Raw genomic sequence first — 26,621 nt, 5'->3', positions numbered from 1 at the left:
CTCTCCTCTCATACATGCTGCTGGTAACAAAGGAGACAACAACAGGGGGATGATGGGTCCTCACACAACAAGCCTGTCATAGAAACAATAAGAAACTGAGCCGGTTCGCTTCTTCTACGCTGCGGATAATTTCAATAACACTATATTTAACTACCGAGTTAAGTTTAAAGTAACGTTACAGTAGCGCGACCTGCGCCTGGACCCATATTAACCTAAAACGTCTTTTCTTGCCAAAGCTAACCATGTTGGACTGCCAACAGTAGAGCCGAATTACTGAGGAGAAGGAGTCAGACATGTCTCATTAAAATCGGTGAGTTTTCTTCATATAAATCATATTTTAAAAGAGATTAGTTTATAAATGGTGATTTAGCAGGAGCGGTTTGGTTGATGGTTGAGACTGGAGGCACCTGTTCCCTTGAGAAATCATTGTAATACATGCCAAAAGGTTTATAGCTTTGTACTGACATTATCCTACTGTAAAGTATTTATTTAAACCCCTGTGGTATTATTATTGAATATATGGAGTTAAATATATTGACATATTTTAATATTTTGTTAATGTAGGTAGGTAACAGCACAGGACTACCTTATATATAAGGCGATTTTAGGGATTCAAATAAGACAGTAGCAGGGAAACTTTGATTTTGACCATATTATAGACAGTCTGACCTTGACAATTAATTCGTCTTTATGAATTCAATGCTGGGAAACGATTTTTATTATAATTACTATACAATAGTTGGCAGCTTCACAACCTTATGTCCACATTTGCATATGTATAGGTAGGGTTTTCTTGTCCCACCTTATGTCATTAAACCAGATCTATTCTTATTCCTTTTTCCTGTATTCCCACCTCTTGTATGTGTGTGTATGAGTGAGTATGTGTGTGTGTTTTCCTTTCTGACACACCTTTTCCGTCCCCTCTTCCTGTCCAACGTGGAGCTTCCATACACACCACATGTACTGTAATGGTAGCTCTCTCTTAAAGCCCCCCCTACCCATTTTGTACACAGATTGACCCATTAGTGTCCAGAGCAGATGGTATACTGTACACACACACACACACACACACACACACACACGGAGAGAGTGAGCATTGTGTTAATGGACGCCCCCTTTAAGCACTTAAGGATTGTTCTCAAGCTGCTCTGATTTAAGGGATCACACCATATCTGATATTTATTGGATTTCCCCGGACAAACACACTTACCGAAATGAATGACTGGCCCACTGACCCAGCCTGAGTGTGTGTAGGGTCCAGCAGACTGGAGGACGTAGCCATTGAACTAACCAGGTCAATACAGCAAAGGGAGACAAAAGAGAAGTCTCGTGGGGGCTGACTGAAAGAAAGTGAATGGGGAATTGTAACCTCGAGTCTATTCTTTAACTTCTGCAAGTCCATTAACACACCATCAAAATGAGTTATCCCCACTGTGTGTATGAGTGCTTTGTGGGTGCACACACACCCTCCCGTTCGAGGTTTATATGTCACCCTGTGGACAATGATAATAACCAGAGGGCCCAAACTGAAACCTGGAAAGACTTACATTACATTACACCCACCCACCCACCCACCCCCCCCCCCCCNCACACACATCGCTGTGGTGATGTCATGTTTCCCAATGCCTGAGATTATAAAACAAGTTGAGCACTCACAATCAAGAAACTGTGTTAGAAAATGAAGATTGGTGCAGCACAGTTATAAAGGAGCAACGTTTTTTAATTAGTTCCTGAAGTTTTCATGCCATGCGTTCCTGCTCTGTCATTTGTAATTACCTAATACGCGCTATTTGTCAGCGCAGAAATATCTTCTCGTCAGACTGAAACATGAAGCCCTGTCTGTCTTTTTATTATAAGCTCACTGACTGTGCAGCGTGCACATCCCTTCCAAACTGGTCCGACGAGCTGGTGCACCTTCTCAATGACAAACAAGTACTGGCCGTGTGTTATTGACTCAAGTTACTTCTGTGGAAAAAACTCTGTAGACGTCCCCCAAAAAAAGTAGCTGCTGTCTGTGGTGCTTTTGTTCACCTGCTGGTATTAGGCGCTACTTTTGATTAATTTATTTAAAATGTTGTGTGGTACGGTCACGACTTCATATGAAAAATGAGCAGCTTTTAATCTTTCACAAAGCATTGAACACTCTGTGAATGCTCCATTAAAGGGGCACTTTACTGTATTGCTCTTGCATAAAGTTGGATGACTTACAGAAGAGAGATTTAAAAAATAAAGGTCAGAATTGATGCAGCAGAGGCTGGGATGTCAGCCAGAAACATATACTCCTACGTTTCCCATAAAGCAACTCAGTAATAAGAGCATTAATTGATTATAGAGTGCTCATGGAGAACATGTTTTTTTGGTTAGATGCCTGAAAAAAGGTCTGTGGTTAATACAAGCTGAAGAGACTTTAATGTTTTGTCATATGACATAAAATACGTCGTAAATAAAAACTAAATAAAACTTTTATAATTTACCCGGGATTTTGAAAAACCTCGGCGTGTTTCCACCAAAATTAGCTGGGGAAAAAACGTCCCCTCAATCCAAAACTTTCCCTGAAAAAAGTACCTAATAGGGGGGTAGGACTTTTCAGATTCCCCGGAATTCTTGATGAAGAACGCAAATTGGTGGAACTCACACTTGCAGCGTTCCGCACTTCCGTGCCGGTGTGGCAGCAACCTTTATTTTATTTCTACAAGCTTCAATTCGTTTGTGTTTTGATCATTTGGAAAATGGAGCAAAAGAAGAGAAGCTATGAGAAGTGGACGGACGACGAGGTCCAGGCTCAGCAGGACTTCGAATCGGCGCCTCGAAACGACCAAGTCTATGGAAGAATGGCCGACAAACTGGCGGAGCTAAATATAGGGTGCACGCCGAAAAACAAATTCGTGAAAAGTTGAAGAAACTTAAGCCTATGATTTGATTAAATTTTCTGTAACTTTGAGATGCGGTTGAAACGCAAACCACACATTACCAGGAATTCTTTTACCTGGAAATGAAAGTTCCAGGAAATGTTGGTGGAAAAGGGGCTATATGTCTTTAAAAAGGTGGTTGCTAACAAGAAGCTAAATGAGACTGCAGTGAGTCCTCCCGCCAAACATGGCTTTACAGCTTTGTCGTGGTGGTGACGTTACAGTCATGAAACCGAAGTGCAGTTTGCTTCTAGCCTAGCGTTAGCTTTTTTCTAATGGCGACTGCATTTAGGCTTCAAAAATCATAAAAGTGGAGTTCCTCTTATTTTGCCGAACAAAACTTTGTTTGCCACAGAGCTTATTTTCGGCAGTAACCCAAAATCCAATGGAAAAATCCCATATGCTTTTTGACAAGGGAACCAGGGTGACACTAACTTTCGCTTTGGCTGACAGAAAAACGTCACCTCTGAAGCACTCTGTAGGCTGCAAATTCTTATTTATATTCTTTATCAGCAGCGCTAAATGGAATTGCTACTTGTAATTATTTTAACTATCAATTAATCTCTTGGTTAAAAATGCTCATCACATTTTCTCTGAGCCAAGGATGATGTGTTAAGAAGGTTTTTTTTTTTTTTCCAAAGTCCAAATTTTCAGCGATGCGTAGCCAAGAAAAGCTGGCAATTCTCACATTTGAGAAGCTGCGACCAGTGAGTGTCAATCATCAGAATAATTTTTGGTTTAATATCTGTCATCAACTGACTGATGATCTGAGTGATTGGTTCAGCATTTGTAAATAACTGTTGAGATATTAAGAGGTGAACATTAAGGTTTACATCCATAGAGAAATGCTGCTAGTGTGGCTGAAATATAAATACATGAGGTTCATATGACTAACAGCTGCTTATAGGTCTCTGTGACAGGCATCTGTCTTTATTTTACACACTTATCAGTGAAACCAAACTATAATCACTACTTTAATCATCAGTTAATTGTTTGTCAGTCTTCCAATGATGTGTGAGTAATCCTAAATGAAAGCAGCTGCGTGCAAAAAGTTTAAATCAAAGGTTCACACAGAGCAGTGCCGTCACGTATTCCTCTGGATCTCTGCTCGGTCTGTGCATGACTCAGACGATGAGTAACTCCGGTTTGGTTTGGTATTGCATCAGCTGTTGCACACGTTTCAAAAAAAAATATGGTCAGAAGAATGTGCAGCATGGCCACTTGGTCGCCCAGAATGGAAATTTCACCTTATTGTCATCACGTTTCTTTTTATAGACGCTTTCTGGCTGAAAGCAGCGTCTCATTTGACTGCTTCATTTGAATGACTAGAGTGCTTTGAATAAGGAAATCGTCAGTGTTGGAGGATTGGATCAGATCTGATTGTGTGTAAGGCATAGCAGCACACACTAAGGGGTCATATTTTTAAAACATGGGCGTCTACAGAATGCAAAGACCTCAGACAATGTTGCTGCACAAGAAATATTGAAGGGGCGTACAAACATTTTCAGAGCGCTTGTAAGGTGAAAGATTACGAGGAGCTTGAAGCTATTCAACCTGTTCGTGCACCAGTGGACAGGGTGGAGTGATTATTGATGTAGATAGTTATTGAAACAGTGGTTAACTATTAATTGAATTACAACAGTGTGTCATGAATCATATGATACCGTTAAAACGTCAGCTTCTGTTCAGGTATGACGCATGGATTAACGGCAGACCGAAGAAGAACTGACATTTATGTTAGCTGATTTCCTTTTACAGAGACGTTCCAGCTGTATTAATATTACATTTGAAAATAGCTTCCATAGGCTGACTCTCACTGACAGCTACCTTCTCTGAAATCGAAACCTTGTGTTTGATCAGCATCCCAGGCAGTAAATGAATAAATAAGATCATGCCTTTCAGCTGTGAGTCATTAATAGACAACAACTGAAGGAGTTGTACAGAGACATCAGGGAAAAATCAATTCTCTCTAGTCATGGCTGGATACCTCTCCACTGCGTCTTTTTGTGGTGCAGTAAACAGACCTGTCAACTTCAGCTACTCAGCTGATTCTGCATTATCTCTTGTTTTCTTTGCGGGGACGTGTGCTCACTCAATGAGTGGGCTCCTTACAGTGCAAAGTTCAGTCTCCTATGAGGCCTTACAGTGGGGGATTGTAATGCAGAGTTCAAAGTCTGGTTGTGGGATTATACTGTAATGGAAATACTGAATTATGTTGTGTTTATTGCACGTGTAAATGTTTAGTTCGGCTACAGAAAATGACTGTGATTAAAGTGGGTTGTGCTTTTTAAGGGAGTCACAAGACGAGAAGGTTTAGAACCACTGACCTCGAGGTTTAAGGCGTTCACTGCGTTATCTCTTCTTTCCTAGACCTTTCTCTCTTTCTACCTTCATTCCCTTTTAGCTCTCTACTATCTAATAAAGGCATCAAATGCAACTGGTTTTAATCTTTCTTTTCCTCTTTCTTCACCCATCAGGTGATGATGACACAATAACATTGACCTACGCCCTCAAAGCCTGACCACACATTGGTCAGAGCTGGGAGTTAAACACACCGATACAAGAGAACACTCCAGCTGCCATGTCCGTCCAGGAAGCATCCCAGCGGCCCCCGTCGCCCGTGCCCCTCAAAACTGACGCCAAACCGAGACCGGAGATCCCCCCAAAACCATCATCACAAACTAGCTCCCCTCCTCTGGGAGACAGGAGCAGCAGCGCGAGCCTTTCTGGAGGGAAGGTCAAAAGGATTGTGAACAAGTTTAGCCAGAAGGAGTCGAATGAAAAAGGAGAGAAATCCACCAATGGTACTGCAGAGGTAAAAGCAATTAAACGATCCAAAAGGCCGCCGACGGTGAAGCCCAAACCGGGCCGCGCCAGTCTGCAGCTTCAGCTTGGGAATGAGGGAGAGAAGGCGCCTCCGCTGCCTTTGAAGAGGAGTCGTATCCTGCAGAAGCAGAAAGAGACGGAGGGAGGAGAGCAGGAGGATGGCATCAGTGCGACAGGAGGTCGATCAGGTACAGTGGGTTTTACTTGGGTCTTGATGTTTCTGTCTGCTGCTTTTTTCATTTTTTATTTAGTATTTTTTTGTATATATGTTTTTCACTATAGATAACTGTCACCAGTACTTTCCTGTGCTCTGTACGTTTAATGCCTGGTGTCCAAATTTTCACCGCAAATCTTTAAAATATGCACACATTAAGGCGAGGGTAGCACTAAAACAATTGCAGGTAGCAGTTCTCCTCCAGCTCGTTCAGCTTGATATGGTAAACATCTAGTCATGTGACTTCTTGAAAATGAAATTAAAATGTGTCACACAATTGCAGACACTTATCGCAGCTCTTAGTCTGCAGTCTGCTGGACAAAGATCAGATAAAGCTATAAACCGTATTTTACTCCTTGTATCCTCTGAGTCTCACACAACCTGCAGTGTAACTAAAGTCAGGGCCGGTTTAACAGACACTGCACTGATTGTAGTTTTAGAGAATTTTGCATGACTACATTTAATGAACGATTCAGAAAGTGTGTAAGTACAGGGTTTTGCATATGAGTGTGCGTGCGTACATTCATTGATTTTAATCTACAGTGCAGTCAGGTTATTGTTCTGACCGTGAGCTCTAAAACAGACAGGTGTGGTGCTGCTGGCTAAGCTGCACCAACAGCAGTAAACAGGTTCTGTCAGTCAGCTGATCACGTCTCTGTGTGTTGGCAAGAGGGAGTATATGTGTGTGTGCATGCTCCTGAGTAATGTGAAAGCAGGAAGTGATGCCCACTGTGCTTACTTACAGTAAAAGAGAATAACACAGAAGCATTTATATCTGTTATCTCCTCGTCCTCGTGATGGTGTTTGTGATTACATGGTCGTATAGTAGAGCACACTGAAACTACCTTTCCATTTTAAACTGTATCTCATTGACACGGGGACGTCCTTTGCTGACTCACCAAAAGAGGAAGCCAAAGACATTTTATTGGCCACCTGATTAAATAGAGATTTGTGTGTCCCCTCCCAAGGTATATATATGTACACTGTGCTTTCACTTCTTTGTTTTGGTTCTCTGTGAGCAACAAGAAGCCTTTAAAGGGATAGTTCAGATTTTTTGAAGTGAGGTTGTCTAAGTTACTTATCAAACAGTAGATGTCAGTCAGCACATCCCCAGTTTGGAGACGCAGGCTGGAGTCCGACACGGAAGCAAAGCAATGTACTGCTGTTGAGTAAATTCCCACTTAAAAAAAAAATCAATATTAGTTGAAGTGAATGCTATTTTTCACTGAGTATTTTCACTGCTTTACCTTTATGTCAGAGAGTGATTTTCAATGGGAAAATAAAGCCATTGTATCATTCTCTTCAAAGCCAGACTCAGACCAGTGATTGAACATTGCTAAACACGGCACCTGCTGGTCTCCTGCTGCCTCTTCGTTTGCGAGGACAAGCAGGGCGCGCAATTCCTTGTCTCCCCAGTTGCTCATTTTTACAGTGTCTTTCAGGTTTGCGTTTCCCTCTTGCTACTAGCTGCTCTCTAATTCCTGCTATCAGCTGTTTCCTGTTTATTCACCGCCAGTGGTTCGCCGAAAAATTGCTTCAACGATTAATCCAGTATCAAAACACTTTAATTTATTTTCTGTATATCAACTGATCAGTTAATCGACTAATGGTTTTATCCCTACTGGTGATATTGAAGCTATATCAGAGATGGAATTAAGCTTTAATGCAACTCCTACATTAGTAACAAAAGAAAGTATCACAGGTTCTTATTGAATTAATGCAGTTGCATTAAAAAATAAAAGTGTAAAAAGTTCAATCTTCTATCCATCTTTATTTAAATATATATATTCTAAAAAGACATCTGTGTTGGTTTATAGTAAGATTTAGTTTGACCTCAAAACACCCCGTCATTATCTCTCACTGACTTTCTTCTTTAATGTCTTCGCGCACTGACCCCTTCAACCTTCATCCTCTCTCTCCTTTCTCTTTCTTCCACCTCTTCCATTTCCTTTTGTCAATATTGGATTTCCCCCCCCATGAAATGCTCCAAACTTTCCATGAATATTTGAAGACACCACTTGCAGATGGGCTGTATTTGCATAGTGATGAACTGCTGACTAGACAGTCCAGTGTGTGCCATGTGTAGCTGGAAAAAAAAAGCTCTTAATGAAAGTGAGCTGCCCTATCTGGGGATACACATGTAGGAAAGCAGTGCGCAGGAAACGGGTCATTCACACCCGTTAGCTTAGCCTGAAGGAAAATAGGCATCTCAGTGTTTCCTTCAACAGTAACATTAGGTAGGACTAAAATATCATTAACATTTCAAATCTGTTAATCTTTGTTGATTCTTTTCGATGCAGAGCCTGACGGGAAAGAGGTGGAGATTCAGCTAACTGGGGGAGGTGAAGTGGAGGCGGAGCACAGTCCAAACACGCCTCTCAGTCCATGCTGCGACCCAAGCTGCAGCTGTGTGTGCCACCTCCAGTGGCCTGGCATGAAACTAATATGGGTGCCCGTGGACGCGGATGAGGGCAGGGAGAAGGAGGATGGAGGCGGACAGGAGGTTGAGACTGATGAGGAAGAGGAGAGGGAAGAGGATGTGGAGGATTGGGAGGAGGTTGATGTGGAAGTGAGGGGAGGGGAAGGGGACAGCGAGGCAGGGGATGAGGTGGACAGGACGTCAGTGGTCGATGAGGGTGAAGTGTTGAAACAAGAAAAGGCAAAGTTCCACCAGTGTTTGGATATTTTGATCGCCGACGGTCACAGGAGACGTTCGGACCCCGGCCCTCACTCTATTCTCACCTCTCTCGCTGTCACTCGCTCTCAGTCCCCCCCTGTTCCCCCAAAACGAGCTCAGTCACCACATATCCACAACTTACCCACCCAAAACGAAGAAGAAAACATTTATGAGGCCACACTTCCGGTGCCAGTGGTTGACCCCACTCCTAAAAAGACCACAGTGGATATTACACACCTGGAAATTCCTCAAATCAAAGTGCGCAAACCAGCCCGCCGGTCTAAACTCTCCTACAGCACCTCAGACCCAACATCTGAGTTTCAGATGAACATAGAACCCATCTCCAGCCCAGAGGACGTGCCGCCTGCCATCCCGCCAAGGATGCCTGTGGCTCAGGACAGCCGCAGCCTCACGCCAGTGCACCGTGGCGGCATTCCTCTCCCCCAGCCCACACTGGAGGAGTGGCGCACCCTGCGGCCCTCGTCCCCCAGCGGCTCTACTACCAGCGGGCTGAGCCCCCAGCGGGCCACCACTCCACCCCCACTCAGCCCTCACAGACCCCCACCTCCACCGCCAAAGACAGACCCCAGGAGGCTCAGCAGTGCCTCACTGCAATCCCTTACACCGAAAAAAGGTTTGTAGTGAACAAACATTATTACTTTTGCCTGATGAGACATGAATGATTTACAAAGTGCTAATTTTCTGTGTAATCAAAAGCAATGATGACATGGATTCGTCTTTTTAGAAGGAGAGGAGAATGGAGGGAATGAAGGAGAGAGAGAGGACACAGCTGAAGAACCGTGAGTTCAATTGTTTAAAAGGATAAGGCTGAGGATGTTTTATGTTTTTCTATTTGTAAAAAAAATCCCATGAAAAGACCAAAACCATCAATGAACTGATCCTTTTAACAGGTATTGTCTGCCTGGTGTAGCTTAATCCTCTGAGTCATAGAAATCCATTATTGTCCAAACACACACCAATGAGCCACACTGTTGCACTGGATGACATGCTTCTTTAATGCCATGAACATGGGCACCGTAGCTTATTTTAATCAAGCTAAGTGGCTAATGGGCATGTAGCTACTTCCATGTTTCAGATGATACGTCATGTTTGTAGTCGACCAATGAAGATGAGTTTACGTATCACCTTGGGTTCGTCCTTCACCTTCTCAAAATGATCCCACACTTTGGATTTCCTGCCTGACATGTTGTTAACTAGCCTATGGAATAACTGCAGGTACCAGCCCTGGAAATTAGGGGCCGTACACATGCCGTGTCTTTAACCGCCTGGAAGATGTGAGGTCGGGCGCTGGATGCTACTCTCGTGGCTTTTTTGTGCCAGCTTTCAAGAGCACGGACTAACGTTTGGTCGACTAATAGGGGGCGGCCCTACTTTTTTTGTAATCTGGATCATATTTTCCCATGTTTTAGTGTCTAAGTGACTACTAGAAACAACAATTTTTTAAACTGGTCCAGTATTAAGAGAGACTGCTGCAGCCGTAGTAGAGAAACAGGCGGCAATGTAATCCCTGCACTGTATATTTACGTCCACTGAAAGAGCTTGTTTTTGCCACTGGCAGACTGAGATTGTTATTCTAAGTGCCGGACAACATAATGGAAGAGACCCTTTTACTCATCCCGTCTGTTTGTTGATGTGTGCAACCAAGTCTCACTCAAGGAGAAATCTTGTTCTGAAATCTCGCTGACATTTCCACATTGTAAACATCAGCCAACTTTTCAGCCATGACTTTGAAATTCTTACGATAACACTTAGCTTCACTTTCTGTTCTCCAACACAACAAACTCTTCCCAGTAGTCCTGTCTCCAACCCTCACTAATGTTTCCATTGTTGTTTTTCCCACAAGAAGTCACCTCTCATGAGACTTCTCCTTGAGCGAGTCTTGGTCACAATGACAAACAGACCAATGAAAGGTACAGAAAAACTGTAATTTCTCTGTAGGGTCCTTTCCATTATGTTATCAGACACAATCTGAGCCTGTCAGTGGCAAAACAAGAACTTTTAGTGGACTTAAATTGAGTATGCACACTTGCCCATTGGAAGAACAGTGCAGCCTGTTTGACTGCTACAGCTGCAGCGCTCTCTCTCGATATTGGGGTAATTTCAAAAACTGTTTTCATTTGTCACTTAGACACAAAAAGTTGCTATGTTTCCCTTCAAGTCTCAATTTGGAAGAAATGGGCTGAGAGCCACAGTCAGAGTACAGACGTTGGGTAGTATTAAGAGATGCAGTTGACACCTTGTTGGTTTTGGCTTTTTATGGGATATGTTGACAAGAAGAAAAACATAGAATCGGTCATATCCTTTAAGTGAAGACTGGTGTTGTTGTGTGTACGGAGGAGTCATTAACTTTGTCATTCACTATTTTGTTTCAGGCGTCCAGTCAGGAGCGGCTCCCTCAGGAGGGAGTCCTCGTTCAACTGGGAGTCCCGGCTGCAGGATGGTAAGGCTGACACCTGTAACAAACAAAACATAAAAAGACAAAGATGAATCAGGCCACTGAAACACATTGTCAGTATGTTGTCATGTTAGCCATCACCATTATATTGTGGGGTCTACAATTGTGAATATTTGTGACCTGTGTCCCCTTAGAGCCTCTGTACCAGACGTACCGCGCCACCGTCATCACCAAGGAGATCCGACGGCAGACAGTTTGTCGCAACATCAGTAAAACCAGTGCGGACTACGCCATGGACTGGACAGCCCGTCAGTCAGGGACTGGAACTGCAACTGGTAACGGAGCACCCAGGAGTAGCCCTGTTCCAACGCCGGGCCAGAGCACACTGTGGCAGGACCTCCCAGCTGTTCGGGAGGCAGGGGTGCTGGAGCAGCTCACCCCTGAGCAGTGCAAGTACCAGGAGGTGAGGGACTGATGTGAGGAGAGGAGGGAGAGGCTAATGTACTGAGGAGAGATCAATGATGAGAGATGGGGAGAGTTGCAGTATCAGGTTTTAAATCACATCTTAAAGTAATAATGTGATATTTTTATTTAAATCAAGGTCCACTTGGCCTCACGGTATCACTCACTCCTGTAATATAATATCGATTCACTCTCCTGTCCCGAGTTCATGAAAGCTTTTACAGTCACTGCTCCGACTTTCCAACATCAGGCAGGACTTTTCAAGTGGAAAAATCCCTCTAAGTACAGGAAGTGACAGATTAGTGATGCATTTACAAGGAATATTTTAAATGCTGGTGTTAGAAAGAACCCTGAATTTTTGCTCATCCAAGTAGGAAACTATTGCAAATGTTTTATACAGGAAACCACAGATAGAAAGAAGCCCTGCTCTTTCTGTGCAGAATAGGATGCACCACAGTATAATTTTAAGCCTAAAGTTAATATTTTTTCCCTGGCAGAGTATGTTCGAGGTTTTGACATCTGAGGCCTCTTACCTTCGATCCCTGCGAGTCCTGACCGAACACTTCCTGGACAGCCGGGAGCTGGAGGAGACGATGATCATCAGAGACAAGAAAACCCTCTTCTCCAACATCCTGAGGGTCCGAGAGGTCAGCGAGAGGTGAGAAATGGCAGGATGGAGGGAGATAAAGGAAAAGGGAAATAGGAAGGTGATTTATGACTTGATCTAGCATGAGGTCACTCACGACCAAGAGATAGGACGGAAAAGGAAAAATGCAATGAGTCATTTCCTGAACTGAGGCCGGGCCACGGTCAGTTAAGGCATTGTAAGTCTTTGTCTTCATGGTTCAACAAGGTTTTATGTGTCTGATGAACCCTTTGCTGTCTGACTCTACAGGTTCTTGAAGGACCTGGAGGACCGCATATTCAAGGACCTGGTCTTCCCTGACATCTGTGACATTATCCACTACCACGCCCAGCACAACTTCCCTGCCTACATCGACTACGTCCGCAACCAGATCTACCAGGAGAAGACCTACACTTCACTCATGTAAGGAATTTTCTAAAGTTGTTATAATTATACTAGTTTAAGATTTCTGGGAATTTGGGGAAAATCCTTCTCTCCGTTGTATCTATCGACAGCATTTTGTATATGCCAAGAAAACTATATGTCAGATGTTGTATCGTCTGAAACCACCGTGCTCTCTCCTTTATCTGTTTTACAACCATATGAATCTTACAGCTGCATTACATACCATATATGTGTGTCTACAGGAAGAACAACTCTCAGTTTGCTTCAGTCATCACTCGTCTCCAAGAGTCGCCTCAATGCCAGCGGCTGCCTTTCATGTCCTTCTTGCTGCTGCCCTTCCAGCGAATAACACGCATCAAAATGCTCATTGAGGTGAGAAACATCACAGGAACACTGGTTAAATCTTGTTGTAGAAATGTTTTTATAGTGGAACAATGGTAATGTTTTTTTGCTTTATCATCATTAAGTAAATGTTGTTCACACAATGTAATGGCTATAGAATAATGACTGCAACCAGGTACGGTCACCTAGGAAAATGAAGTCCTGACTTACATCACAAAGAGAATGCATCAACCATTACAAAATCAAAACAGCAAGAGGACAGCTCTCGTAGCTATCCACAGTTACGAAAGTGTGAGTTCTTTGCAGTTACTATCACTAGTGGCGGAAAAGGCAGACAGTGGAACAACTGTGGAAAACAAAAGCAATGTGTCCTCTGTCGTTGGTAGCTGCTAGGCTGTGAAGACAACGGAAAGCGAACTGGTTGTCTTTGCGACAGTGGTGCCAACAATAATACCACTGGGAAACTGTGGTGGGGGACTGAAAAGATGTCTGTTTCCCGTTTACAGGATTCCCATGGAACCAAATTAGAAAAACTGCTTTTTGGCCTGGAAATGGCTTCGAGTAAGCAAAATGTTTCGGAAACGTTTTGAACAGACATTGTCCAAAACAGCTTTTGGATCAGTAAATCGAAAGCGAAGCATCTACATCCTAATCCTCACCTATAATCATGAGCTCTGGGTAGTGACCGAAAGAATGAGGTTGGGGATACAAGCAACTGAAATGAGCTTCCTCTGTGGGGTAGCTGGACTCAGCCTTAGAGATAGGGTAAGGAGCTCGGACATGTGGAGGGAGCTGCTCCTTCATGTCGAAAGGGGTCAGTTGAGGTGATACGGGGATCTGATCAGGATGCTTCCTGGGCACCTCCCGTTAGAGGTGGTTCGGGCACGTCCCACTGGTAGGATCCCCCGGGGCAGACCCAGAGCACGCTGGAGGGATTACATATCTCATCTGGCCTGGGAACGCCTCGGGGTCCCCCAGGGGGAGCTGGAAAGCATTGCTGGGGAGAGGGATGTCTGTGATGCTTTGCTTGGCCTGCTGCCCCCGCAACCCGGCCCCGGATAAGTGGATGAAAATGGATGGATGGATTGTCCAAAACACGTGTTAACGTTTTGCAAAATACGTTCCTTGTATTACTAATTTAAAATCTAGTGTTGTGTTGTGTGACCGTTAAAACGTCCCCAGTATTACATGATACACATTGTCCAGCCCGGCATCGCATCATCGCCAAGGCTGTATCCTCTTTGTCAAATCAGTAAATAAACATGAAAATTCCGAAAAGCTGTTGTGTTTTTGCAGGTTAACCAAGGCTTTTTACACTGAAATTTGAAGCACATAAGATACGTTAATATTCACTGTCAGTTTGGTGAATCTTGAAATGGTGCTGGTTACTACTGATGCATAGCTAACGTTAGCTTGAGTGGGGGGCTGCTGCAGTACAGTCATACAGTTGAGCTGTCGTCTCCAACGAAATCTCAGCCTGTAGATCAAACAGCTGGCTATTTACAGGTTGGTTATTTATAGACATAGACAACACTTAGCCTAACATCACCTGGTGATTTCATCAAATATACAAACTTCAATGAATCAATAGGTGTCATGGTCTGAACATCTATACATTTAACAGTAAAGTGCATGTTTAATAATGTATAGCTGTATTGCTATATAGGCCAACCCATGTTAAAGTACTTCCATAAAGTCATGGAAATGGGGTAAAATCTAAGGAAAAATTTTGGAAAATTCATTAGTAGAACTGTGTGAGAAGCCTGACTTTAATAGTTAAGACATAGTTCAATGAATCTAGCAATTTGCCAAGTATCGTAGCCTGACTCTGTGTTTGACTGCTGTTAGCCAAAATATAGCTACAGGTCATAAGCACCCAGCTAAACCACAATTGAGCATTTTTATATTTCAATTTCTACAGATTAAACAACAGAGACACAACATTTTAATCACTGAGCTAGAGGCTTATATCGATTTTTTTTAAACTTTGGATAGAGCCAGAGTAGCTAGCTTTGGTACCCTGTTTCCAGTCTTTATGCTAAGCTAAGCTAAGCTAAGCTAAGCTAAGCTAATTGCCTCCTAGGTTAAGCTCAATACCTAACATAGAGGCATATGAGTTGTAGCCAGTCCTCTCATCTGACTCCCAAACGAGGATATTTCCCAAAATGTTGGTTAATCTTTTGAAGTAGAAAAGTAACAACATAATTATACACATCATGTGTGCATGCAAGGCTTGGCTAGAAAACAGCATCTGTAGAAAAGTCATTCCCGCACGCTATCTTTGATCTTTGTAGGGTAGTAATGACTAATCAGATTGTGGTTTTGAGTCAGTGTGCAGGTGTTTTTCCTCTCCTTTAAGGAAGAAGCTCAAGTGGTCTGTGTCACAGTTATGTCACTGGTATGTGACCACAATGCAGTTAGTCTTTGCAACCTTTTAATTATTTCCTCAAGTGTCTGAACGGATCGCCGCAGTACATTCTGTACAACTGACCCTTCTCTTTTCGTGCTACACGCCATTGAAAGCCAATAGTCTGACTTCATCACGGTGTGTTGCTTCGTGGAATGTCAACATTTCAGCGTAATCTTCCCCTGATCCCCGTCACTGCCTCTTGACCTACGAGCAAACACATGGGCACACCTTGGCTCAACCTCATGACCTTATTTGCATGTAGATGGAAAAAATGTATCCTGTCGATGCTGTTTGTCCGTTGCAGAAATAGAAAAGAAGTTGTTTGTTGTTTCAGAACATCCTGAAGAGAACAAAGGAGAGGACGAATGAGGAGCAGACAGCCTCCAAGTCTTTGGCTTCGGTGTCGAAGGTAAACGCCCCTCACTCTTCACCCTCTTGTCTGCCTACAAATCCATATCATTTGACTCCCGAGTGCTTCGCATGCCTCTGGATATTTGACGTCAGCCATTGTCTGAGTGAAGGATTTCCTATTGAATGAGCTCCGCAGTGACAGTGAGTCATACGTGTCACTAAGGACAAAGAGAGTGTGAGTTTTCTCAAACAGGGAGACATTTGTGTAAGGAACGAACCTGATGCTCCCAATGAGGAGCAGCCAGTTTTATGTAATGACAGCTGAAGGCAATGTGAGGTTTGTAAGTGTGGAGAGAAAAATAATCTGTAGATTCAAGGGTAACTCCTGTGTTTTTCAACCTGGACCCTCTTTTACCATGTTTGTGTGTTTCAGTGACTAATGTTGAAAACAATTTTTGAAACTGGTCCAGTATTGAGCGAGAGTGCTGCAATGTACAAGCAGTGTACGTCCACTGACAGGCTCAGATTGTTTTTGTGTGTCTGATGACATCATGCAAAAGAACCCCATAGAGACAGACCTTTCTCAGGGAGTAAGATCTTTTTTGTTTCACCAGAAACCGCCCCGAAATCGCCATCGTCAAAGCCACCAGATTCCATTTAAATAAACAGTAATTTTATCATGGTAAAACAAACTTCATTCAAAGTCAACAGAAGCAAAATAAAACAAACAACTTGTCTTTACACTGACTGAACAATCACCAGCTCTGGTTTGACTGAAATAAAACCTTAATTCACCCAGTTAGATGTGAAAATATTCTGACTCTATACATGATGAAATCACTGTTTATTTCAATGGAGTCTGGTGGCTTTGCCGATAGCAATTGTGGGGCCCTTTCTGGTTAAACTAAAGGATCTTATTCTTTAACAAAAAGGTTTATCTCTAGGGATCTTTCAGTAATGTTGTCATACACTTGCCCTCTCTCTCAATACTGGATATTGTTGTTCCCATTTGTCACTTAGACACAAAAACATGGGGAAACAGGAGCCAGGTTGAAAAATGGCTCAAAGTTACAATGGAAGTACAGTTGTTGCTATGGAGACAATACACTGTCTCCTCTAGTCGCATTAGTGTAAACTGGCAGGTTTTCAGATAATTGCAGACCGCTGCATTGCAGGTAGTTGCAAATTTCAACTCTTCTCTTTCTCTTTTTTCCTCTCCTATGATCTCCTGTAGATCATCGACGAGTGTAACACGCAGGTGGGAAAGATGAGACAGATGGAAGAGCTGATTCATGTCTCTCAAACACTGGAATTTGACAAGCTCAAGGTAAAGTTACACACATTATTTGCATTATTTGTTAGAATTTTAGTTGGACTTGAACTACTTGCACATTTATTTTGTAAAGGAGCTAAACGGTCCTTCCTTTGCTTGTGTCTTCCTCTCCAGGCTATCCCGATCATCTCCCAGACACGATACTTGGAGAAGAAGGGAGAGCTGCAGGAAATGTCCAAAGGAGGAACTCTCTTCAACATGAGGGCAAAGTTCATCCCCGTCTACCTCTTCCTCTTCAATGATCTGCTCCTCATCGCTGCCAAGAAAGGGTGAGGCAGAACTGACTGATGTTCAACACCAGTTAGAGACACATGCTAGTGGCGTGGCTCTAGGGAGGGCAATGTGTTTGTTTGGGGTAGGCTGGTAGGTCCACCACTTGGTGACTTTGTGATCCTCCGACGTTTCCCCTAGAGGCATCAGGCCACATTTTCAAGTCGTCCAACCTTTGGCTTAAGACCAAATACCTGCAAACCAAATGACATTTCCATCAGACTCAGCTGTACTTTCTGTTTAGAGCTAGTATAACTAGTTTAACATAGCATGGCTGTAGACTCTTATGCCTACCATACACTAGACGACTTTGAAAAGAAACCCTCTCACATCTTAAGACAATGTGAGCTTTTAGTCACACACTCACACATAACTCTAGAAACACAAGATTAAAGGCGTCATATGCTGACAGTATTTTTTGTGAATTCGACATCTAGTAATGAAGATAAACTGTGTTTGCCTACAAACTTTACATGTTGGATTTTGTCGCCTAAACTCGCTACTAGCCTCCGTTGGTTTGCTGTGTTATAATAGTAGTAGGAGACCATGGGAATCAGGGGTAAACCAATTCAAAATTAAGATTTCTCACTAAAATAGTGATACTGATAGTATTAAATATGTTTGATTTTGTTGTAATGTGAGGATGAGGGAAAGACTGATTTAAGACAGCTCGGATTGAGTTTTATGACCACGTTACAACAAACCATCCAGATCACGGAGGTGCGCCAATCGAGATAAAGCTCCCATGATTTTAATCTAACATTGGAATCTCGTCTGTGCTTGTGAAGCTGCTTGAAATGTTGTTTGCTGTCAGGCTGAATTCTTCAGAATGTGTCTTCGTCTGGGGAAATTTATTTCAGCCACGTTCCTCTTAAACTTCTGCAGAAGTCAAGTTGTGCCAAACACTTCCTCACGTCACAATGACCTACATAAAACAATGTGTGTCAAACATCAGCCCCAGCACGCTGTGCCCTGCAATATTAAGCATCTTTGCCTATAATTCATGAGGCAGAGCTGAATCAGCACCCAACGGTCAACTACTGCCAGTAAAAAGCTAGTAAGCCTTGCTCAAGCTGCTTCTGGAAAATAATAGATATAAAGTAATGCCACTTATCTCACTGTTCAGTACGGTGCTTCACATTTGGGCTGTATAAGAATGCAGCCAGTCCTCTTGGAAGCTATGCAGAGGAAAGTTCTCCACCTGCTTTCATAATGCCACCTTAACCATGGACAATGTGACCACTGACCGCAAAAGCAATCATGACTCTTAAACAGAGTGTTATCACTAGCAAAATGACTCCAAACTTCCTCAAATGTATTACGAAGTAGTGCTTAAAGAGAAGTGAGAGGAAGAGAAGAGTAGATTTCAAACACTGCTGTTGATGCAACGTAGACAGCAGATAGGAAAAGAAACAATGACACAGAACATATAAAATAAACCTCAATACATAAACCTTCAGTATTTATCACTGTTTATCACTATCACAAATATGTTCCTGCTTTATCCACAAAAACAAAAAAAACAACTCACCCTTCTTTGTCTTGAAACAGTGCAGAGCGTTTTGTGGTACTGGATCACGCCCATCGCTCTCTGGTGCAGGTGCAGTCTATAGATGAAAGTGGGGGCAGCTGCGGCCCATACGAACACTGCTTCAACCTCACGCTGCTGGAAAACCACCAGGGACGCATGATGGAGAGGCTGCTCAAAGCTCCCACCCAGTGAGTAGCTCTAAGAACCTAAGAATAGTAAATCTATTCTTACGCTCTACATACACTATAAAATACAAATTCCAACAGCAGTCACATGAAAAATGTCCACAAAGGAGCTTTAAATACAATATGAGACATTGTTGATACACGATTTTCCATTTGCATTTCACCAAAATACAACCTTCATGTTGCAACAAAAGTGATGCAAATCTGTTTGATTGTTATTTCATAAGCTGTTTCTGTCAACAGGTCAGACATGCACAGGTGGATGGCAGCTTTCCCCAACCCCACCAACCCAGACACAGACGACAATGAAGTGATTTACGAGGACTGGGGTGAGGACACGCACACACAATGCACACAAAGTGAAACTACAGTTTGTGGTTGTTTGTGTTTTGTATCCGAAGTTTCTTACGGTTATGTGTGTGTGTGTGTGTGTGTGTGTGTGTCAGACTGTCCTCAGGTGCAGTGCGTGGAGCAGTACATTGCCCAGCAGGCAGACGAGCTCACATTGGAGCCCACTGAGATCATCAACGTCATCCGCAAAGCCAATGAGGGTAAGAACATGAAGGGAAACCTGGACCAAAGAGCTGTTTTTTAATTTGTTTTTCAGATTGTCATGGAAACAAGCTGACCGTTACATGTAAAAAAAGATCATAAAAGGATTATAAACATTTCCTCTTTTACAGAACAAAACTGCAGCTGAAACTAAAGTGATATGAATCTGTTCTTGCGTCAAATTAATTTTTCCACTTTCTCTATATTTGGCATTATCAGTGTCTGTGGATCTAAGCAGATTACGAAGGTTTAAAATGTGGAACAGACAGTGGAAGTCGAACGTACTGACATGACTTTGTATCATTATGCCCTTTCCTTTGACTCTGCTTGTTTATACAACCCGATCCTCGTAACTGCCTCAATCCTCCAACCCTCTCACCTTAGCAGTTTATTGATTTGTTTTCACTTTCTCTGCATGAACGATACAGAAACCTCCAATCTTCCCTTGTTTGTTCTCCTCCCACCCCCCCTTCCTCTCCTCCTACTTCCTCCTAGGCTTTTATGAAGGCATCCGCCTGTCCGACGGTCAGAAGGGCTGGTTCCCCGTAGGAAACGTCATAGAGATCACCAACGAGCATGTGAGGCGGCGAAACCTCCGAGAGCGCTACAGAGTCATGCAGGCTGCGAGCTTGGTCGCCAACAGCAAGGCCAACACCGCTCATTGATCGATGGATGGAGGATGTTTACATTGAGTTGTTGTCATGGATACAAACTCTTCAGGAGTTAACTCTGTACAAAGACTATTCAGGGACTTTATAGTTAAAGTGTCGGTTTCTAATAACCGGGAAATGAAAGATAAAAGGAGAAGGGTGACGATCATGAGACGTCATAACAGACCTGCAGTCATCAAGTACGTGAGTGTGCACTTAAGCAGCTGGGAGCTCGAGGTAGATCATTTACAACTGGCACTGACAGAAACTATGTGAACATGCATGCATTATATAACAGATATCAGCATCTTGAGTGTACCTCCTCTTGTGAGCATGTAGCCCTGCGTTAACCTTTGCTCTGCACAAACTGAAACTGCACATTTGAAATGCCAATCATTCTCGCCACTGCCAGACCTGATTGTGCACGTCAGACCTGCTGCGAAGAAAAGAGTTGGGTGTTCCTGCAAACGCCTCTTGTGTCCTACTCGTCACATGCACAAACAAGTTAGATCCTCTCATTTCTGACATGCACAACAACCTGGTGTCACCATGGTGGCCAAGAATACAAGATATGACATGTTTTTATGATACAAGAATCCTGTAAATGAATCGTCTTCACTGAAACAGGAATTTATCTCACCACGTAACAAACCGTTACTGTTAAAAGAAATCTAATCAGGAAGTGCCTTTGAATAAACTCAGAACGCAGGTCTACACACCGGGACTTCTATCAGGATCAAGCACAAGAGCTTTTAAAATGCATGTCAATGTGGGCTGAGCTGTACTGCCATTATGACGTTAGCTTGTTAGCTTGTGTCAGTAGCCGTTGTGGAATAATACTGTAGCTCCCCCTGCAGCTTGTTGTCGTCTGTGGATAGACTGTAAATGTACGATATGTTGTAAATAATGAGTGGGGGGGGGGTTCTCTCCTTCAAAAACAGTAGAAGTGCTTTTAATAAAAATGTGTGTCTTTTTAGCTCGAGGCTCAACTGTTTATTTTTATCTAACACTGATACAGTAAATAACCAATACTCAAATGTAGACTGGGAAACAATATTTCAGGGTATACTGGGTCAAAGACATTAAAGATTAAACCACTGCAAAAAACCCTCAACTGGTCGTTTCCATTATGAGAACGAGGTAGTGAAAAAGTCCCTTAAAAACTCACCCTGGGACGAGAAGACCCTCAAGTTTAAGACAATGCTCCTGTCTCTCCGAGGCTCAAGAGTACATGCACAGCATCGTCCTCAGACTCTAAGAGCGTCCAATCCTTTACTTCGAAATAATCTCCAGCGGCACTCAAACTGCGCTTTACCTTAGAGTCTGAGCACGGTGACAACTCGCCAACTGGCAGATGGACATCAGCATCCCTTCCCTCCACAAATCCCAAATCCCCCCAGCCTTGTTCTCCATCTTCCCTGGCACAACTGAAGCTGACGTAGCCAACGTTGTTTTGGGTACAATCATTAGTTATTAATGGAGGCAAAGTCTCAGATCCTTGTTGGGTTCCAGTGCTCACTGATGCATCCTCGTGACGCTGGTACGACACAGGATCAGGAAGTGTTACCGCCGATGTATTGCAGTTCTGCGCCCAGATTTTGTCCTTCTCCATCACGCTGAAGCAACTCAAGAGGGTGTTGGCTGCCTCAAGCTCCGTGTCCGACCAACATCCTCCCTGCTGCAACTCACTTTGCAAACTGGCCTCCTTCGGATACTGCACATCACTAAAGTTATAGTCTCCTTCAGCTGACGTCGAGTCCATAAGTTCAGGGTGAAGGAACGAGATGGAAAAGTCCATTTGCGGACCAGTAAGGGTGTCCTCACTCTGTATCGGCTGTTGGTGGTGCAGTGTCAGTAGGTTAGTGACGGCCTGGTCCTCCTCCTGGGTGAGCTGGACGATGACTTGGTTTGGCTGCACTTGAGGGTGGAGGGTGTTTATTTTCAAGGTGAGGCTGCCCAGATCCCGGGTAGGGTGTGGTGCTGATCTGAATGGGTCAGGACAGGTTGGTGGAGCCAGGCAGGCGGACATAATTGGTGGAGGAGTGTTGAGCTGGAAGCAATCGAAAGCCTGGTGGAGAGAAATGAGGGCGGAGAGGTTTTACTGGAGAAATACAACAAAAGCGATATATCTCCATCATCTCTTGTGACCCACTAGAAGTGTGTGGTGGTGTATAGCAATGTTCTTAGGAAAATACATATTTACCAAATGATTAAAGTTTTTAACCGACTAATGTTTCTGATGCTGATTAGCAAGGGTAGCAGTGTTTAATCAACTAGTCAACTGATCGTGTACATCCCTAGAAAACACTGGCAGTCTATGGGATCTGATCTATAGGGGCTTGGTTGTGACCCCAGTATGTGATTTAGGCTAATAGTATGGACTTGTGCAGCGTTACACATCTGTTAATTTCTAAACAACTAACATGACATACATTCAAACAACTCTAGTTTGCAATATTTACTTTTACAGAAATACATTTTTTGTTTTCTTGCCATCCTCGCCATCTGTTTTATGCTCTTTCCTTTTCTGTGCTGCTCTCCAATTATTTTGTGAATCCCTTTACAGTATACAAACATCTCAGGTCTTTGATAGTTTGCCCTGAAATTTAAAGGCTATAAAGCTGACTCTATGTCTCACTGTCAGAACACATTGCCCCTTTTTTTGCCTTTGGTCTCAATTTCCTTCCAGCCCCCTGGTCTCAATTTCCTTCCAGCCCCCTGGTCAGGGTCTTAGCTCTGTCTGACAGCACTGAGCCGATCTTATTAAATGTCCTCTTCTGTCTGAGCCCCTCTATAAGCTCTACCCTCTACACCCACCACCACCCAAAGGTCACAGAGGACAACATCAGGACCCCCCTCATCACCTAAACCTGAGCACAATACATTCACAGTCTAAATAAATGTTTGATTAAAAAAATTACAGTGTCCCTTACCATAAAATGATGTTCACTCTCACTGCACAGAGCACCACATGCTACTGTATTTTATATCACATCTGATTACAGTGTGCTGTAGCCACTGTTGCAGTTAGTAGGAGTGCAGTGCATCAGTCCAGTCATGGTTTCATCATTAAATACCATGACCTACCTCAGCCAGTGACATGAGCCACCTAGTGGCTTGGGGGGATATTACATTTAACACAAATCAAACATATGGCTCCAACAGTACTGAAAGTCTTAAGGTAACAATGCAATGTTCTGCTGAGAAACCTTTGGTCCTGGCATTCATGTGGATGCCACTTGACACGCTCCACTCAACCGAACACCGTTGCAGACCAAAGACACCCCCGAGCAACGGCACTCCACAATGGCAGTGGCCCCCTCCACAGCAGGACAATGCCCAATGCCTCACTACGAAAGCTGTTCAGGAATGACCCAAGGAACGTGACAAAGAGCTCAAGACATCGACCTGGCCTCAGTGGAACCTCCTTGGTTCAGACTTGGCTCTGACTTGTCAAGACATGGACACAGGACCTCTGGGGGGGTGTCCTGTGGTGTCTGGCATCAGGGCGTTGGCAGAGGATCCTTTGAGTCTGGGCAATTTGGAGGCCAGTTCAACACCTTGAGCTCTTTGTCACGTTCCTTGGGTCATTCCTGAACAGTTTTTGAGGTGTAGCACGGTGCATTGTCCTGCTGGGGGGCCATCGCCATCAGAGAGTGTCATTGCCATGAGGAGGGATACTTGGTCTGCAACAGTGTTCGGGTGGGTGGAGCGCATCAAGTGGCATCTACATGAATGCCAGGGCCAAAGGTTTCCCAGTAGAACAGTGCATTGGAACAAAAATAATCGATGTATTCACTTCATCTGTCAGTGGTTTAATGTTTTGGCGAAGAGGCCCCACCATATGATATTAACATGATACTTATGGCACGATACAATATTATTGGGATTTTAAATGTGTTGGAATATGCTGAGTATTGGGATAAAATATACTGCAATGTATTGTGATTTATTACTTTTTCCTCATTTGCTAATTTATATCCCCAAACAAAACTTTGTCAACATCTGTTATATAAAGTTTTCGGTCTGTTTATCACATTAGTCATTATTATTGCAGCAACATGTATCTAGTGAACTGAAAAAAGCAACTGATATTATTCTAACGGACCACAAAAAGTTCAATTTGTGTATGGAAATTAATAATGTATGTCATAAAAAAATCGATACTTGGCATCTGTGCCTCAATACGATATTGCCACACAAAAACACTGTATTGATTTTCCCCCCACACCTAGTATATATATATTTAACAACTTTAAAAGCTTAATTGCATTTTGTCCTTGAATTCCACCCTGAATCCACCCTTTTCTGCTGGGATCAGAGTAATCCCCATTTTTGGATCAAAGGTATGCAAGAAGTAATTTTTACTTCTTTATTCCTCTATCTCTATGTATAATATTGTTGATTGTAACACAAATTGATGTTTGATATTTACGCCTTTCCACTGCAAGAGGGTAATGTGACACCCCTACTTAAGATGGCTTCTCTTTGTTACAAAACTGTGCCTGATGAAGGTGTAGTCACGGAAACGTTTTAACAACACATGCTGAATATTTGATCCAGATCAAAACCAAAACTGATGTAATCCGATTTCAGAATCCTTTTTTACTGTAAAGATCTGATCCAATCTGATCACATTACTTCATAACAACTGGGTTCTGGACCTTTTCACTACCTGTATTCTTAATTTTTGCATTAATTAGTTAGTAGTTCATCCAGTCTTGATTCCCTTTGGATGTGTGGTGCTGAAAATGACATTTAACTATTGTATTTTCAAAACTGTATCACATTCTCTATCTCTGCAACACTCAGCTTTATGAATGTGTGTGTTTATGCTGTCTTTAAGAACTAACTCCCAAGGTTATAGGAGGTATGAATGAGGGTATCCATGGCAACAGTTTACTTACCCTCAGCTCACTGACTATGTTGGGGATCCTCCTCCCACAGACCATGGTGGGATCAGTGTAGAAGAACTCTGCTGGGATGTTGGGATGGACTGGGGAAGAGAGGAGAGGATGGGCGCTCAGCTGAAACTTTAAAAACAGACATGTGGGTAAAAACTGACTCACCTGTTTGGTTCGTAAAGTCCGTGTGATGGTGTGCAAAGGCTGCAGCCATGTACTGAGGCATGAAGGAGGGGTGGTGCAGGGTCCTGTTGGAGTAAGGAGGCAGGGTGGGCTGCCTGGACCTCTGCTGGAGGAGAAACACGGGGCCATGTTTGTGTCGTCACAGTAAATTTTGGGCTGAAAGACGAATTAGACAGAAAACTCACGGCGCATTGTCCTTCACTGTAGCTCATGGTTGACTTGTTTAATTAAGCAGCTTGAGGAGAGTCAATTAACTGGCAAAGTAGCGACCTCACATGTTGTCAGGAGAAAGTCCAGAATAAACTGTCACGGCCATTAGCAGCTAACTGGTAGCAGCTAGCGCCCCCTGCTGGTTGGATTAAGAGACCCCGTTTATCTACCTGTTCACCATTATCAAACTAATAAAGATATTTGAATTTTTCCCTTACATAGAAGTTTGTTTGTTTCTCACAGGTTTAAGTTAGAGAGCTAAGATTTTTAACTCACTCAGCAGATACAATCTACAAAAAGGATTAGGGCCATGTCAAAGAACAAAAAATCTTAGACACAACAACCTCCAGGGGATAATTTTTCTGGTGACCCACTGGCAGAAATTAATGAATACAATAAACAGTTTCCGGGTGGTAACGCCTTATGTGACATTGTAACTGTAGTTGTATGACTTGAAATCCTGTTGGCAGTTTTCAGTATTATTTTGGTCCTGCTAAAACTATATTACTGCCACCCGCAACACTGTTCACCCTTCGTCAATTTTTAGACAATGTTACCCGATTTTCCAGTGATAATCTGTGGCCTTTTTCCTCCAAAGATTACGAATTTAATCTTATATTTCAACTTTATTCTCATAGATTTACGACTTTATTCCCTGGATTTACGACTTTATTCCTGTAGATTTACGATTTACGACTTTATTCCTGTAGATTTACAACTTTAATACCATAGATTTATGACTTTAATCCAGTAGATTTACAATTTTGATTCCGCAGATTCACAACTTTAATCTTGTAGATTCACGACTTTAATCCCGTAGATTAACTACTTTAATCTCGTAGATTAACTACTTTAATCTTGTAGATCTATTACTTAATTCTTGTAGAGTTACGACTTTATTCTCAGTTTTACAACTTTATTCCCATAGATTTGAATGTATTCTCAAAATCTAAATTTTTGTCTCTTTAAAAATTTGGTCGCAAGTTTGTTAAAATCCTTGTTAGCACTTGTTTTCCAAGACAACCCATCCACCCGGCAGGTGTAGCATATCAAGATGCTGATTGAACAGCATCATTACTACACAGGTGTGCCTTGGGCTGGTCACAATTAAAGTAGTTTGATCAATCATAATGCCACAGATGTCCCAAGTTTCAAAAGAGCGTGCC

General features: G+C 42.9%; 2 protein-coding genes across 4 annotated transcripts; one reads left to right on the top strand and one right to left on the bottom strand.

Annotated features, from left to right (window-relative positions):
• Positions 1 to 8: 8 nt before the first annotated feature.
• Positions 9 to 21,137, top strand: arhgef15b (Rho guanine nucleotide exchange factor 15b). 3 transcript variants are annotated; one of them, XM_050067613.1, is made up of 16 exons: positions 9 to 310; positions 5,387 to 5,923; positions 8,250 to 9,260; positions 9,375 to 9,426; positions 11,020 to 11,087; positions 11,237 to 11,505; positions 12,002 to 12,162; positions 12,400 to 12,552; positions 12,777 to 12,906; positions 15,621 to 15,695; positions 16,872 to 16,964; positions 17,085 to 17,239; positions 18,792 to 18,959; positions 19,200 to 19,285; positions 19,403 to 19,507; positions 20,004 to 21,137. In XM_050067613.1, the coding sequence occupies exons 2-16, from the start codon at positions 5,491 to 5,493 to the stop codon at positions 20,171 to 20,173; spliced, it is 3,129 nt and encodes a 1,042-aa protein (XP_049923570.1). In that variant the 5' UTR covers positions 9 to 310; positions 5,387 to 5,490; the 3' UTR covers positions 20,174 to 21,137. The 3 variants fall into 3 exon arrangements, with proteins under 3 accessions (XP_049923570.1, XP_049923569.1, XP_049923571.1); XM_050067612.1 differs by having other exon boundaries at positions 9,372 to 9,426; XM_050067614.1 differs by lacking the exon at positions 20,004 to 21,137 and adding an exon at positions 19,896 to 19,995 and having other exon boundaries at positions 9,372 to 9,426.
• Positions 21,138 to 21,326: 189 nt separating this feature from the next.
• LOC126404416 (uncharacterized) lies at positions 21,327 to 25,900 on the bottom strand. The gene is made up of 2 exons (XM_050067615.1): positions 25,066 to 25,900; positions 21,327 to 22,226 (listed from the first exon to the last, which is right to left on the bottom strand). The coding sequence occupies exons 1-2, from the start codon at positions 25,372 to 25,374 to the stop codon at positions 21,351 to 21,353; spliced, it is 1,185 nt and encodes a 394-aa protein (XP_049923572.1). The 5' UTR covers positions 25,375 to 25,900; the 3' UTR covers positions 21,327 to 21,350.
• Between the last annotated feature and the right edge of the window lie 721 nt (positions 25,901 to 26,621).

This window comes from Epinephelus moara, chromosome 17 (genome assembly GCF_006386435.1).
Source record: "Epinephelus moara isolate mb chromosome 17, YSFRI_EMoa_1.0, whole genome shotgun sequence".
Classification (NCBI taxonomy): domain Eukaryota; kingdom Metazoa; phylum Chordata; class Actinopteri; order Perciformes; family Serranidae; genus Epinephelus; species Epinephelus moara.
The sequence above is the reverse complement of the archived record's forward strand: the minus strand, read 5'-3'. Positions and strand labels throughout refer to the sequence as shown.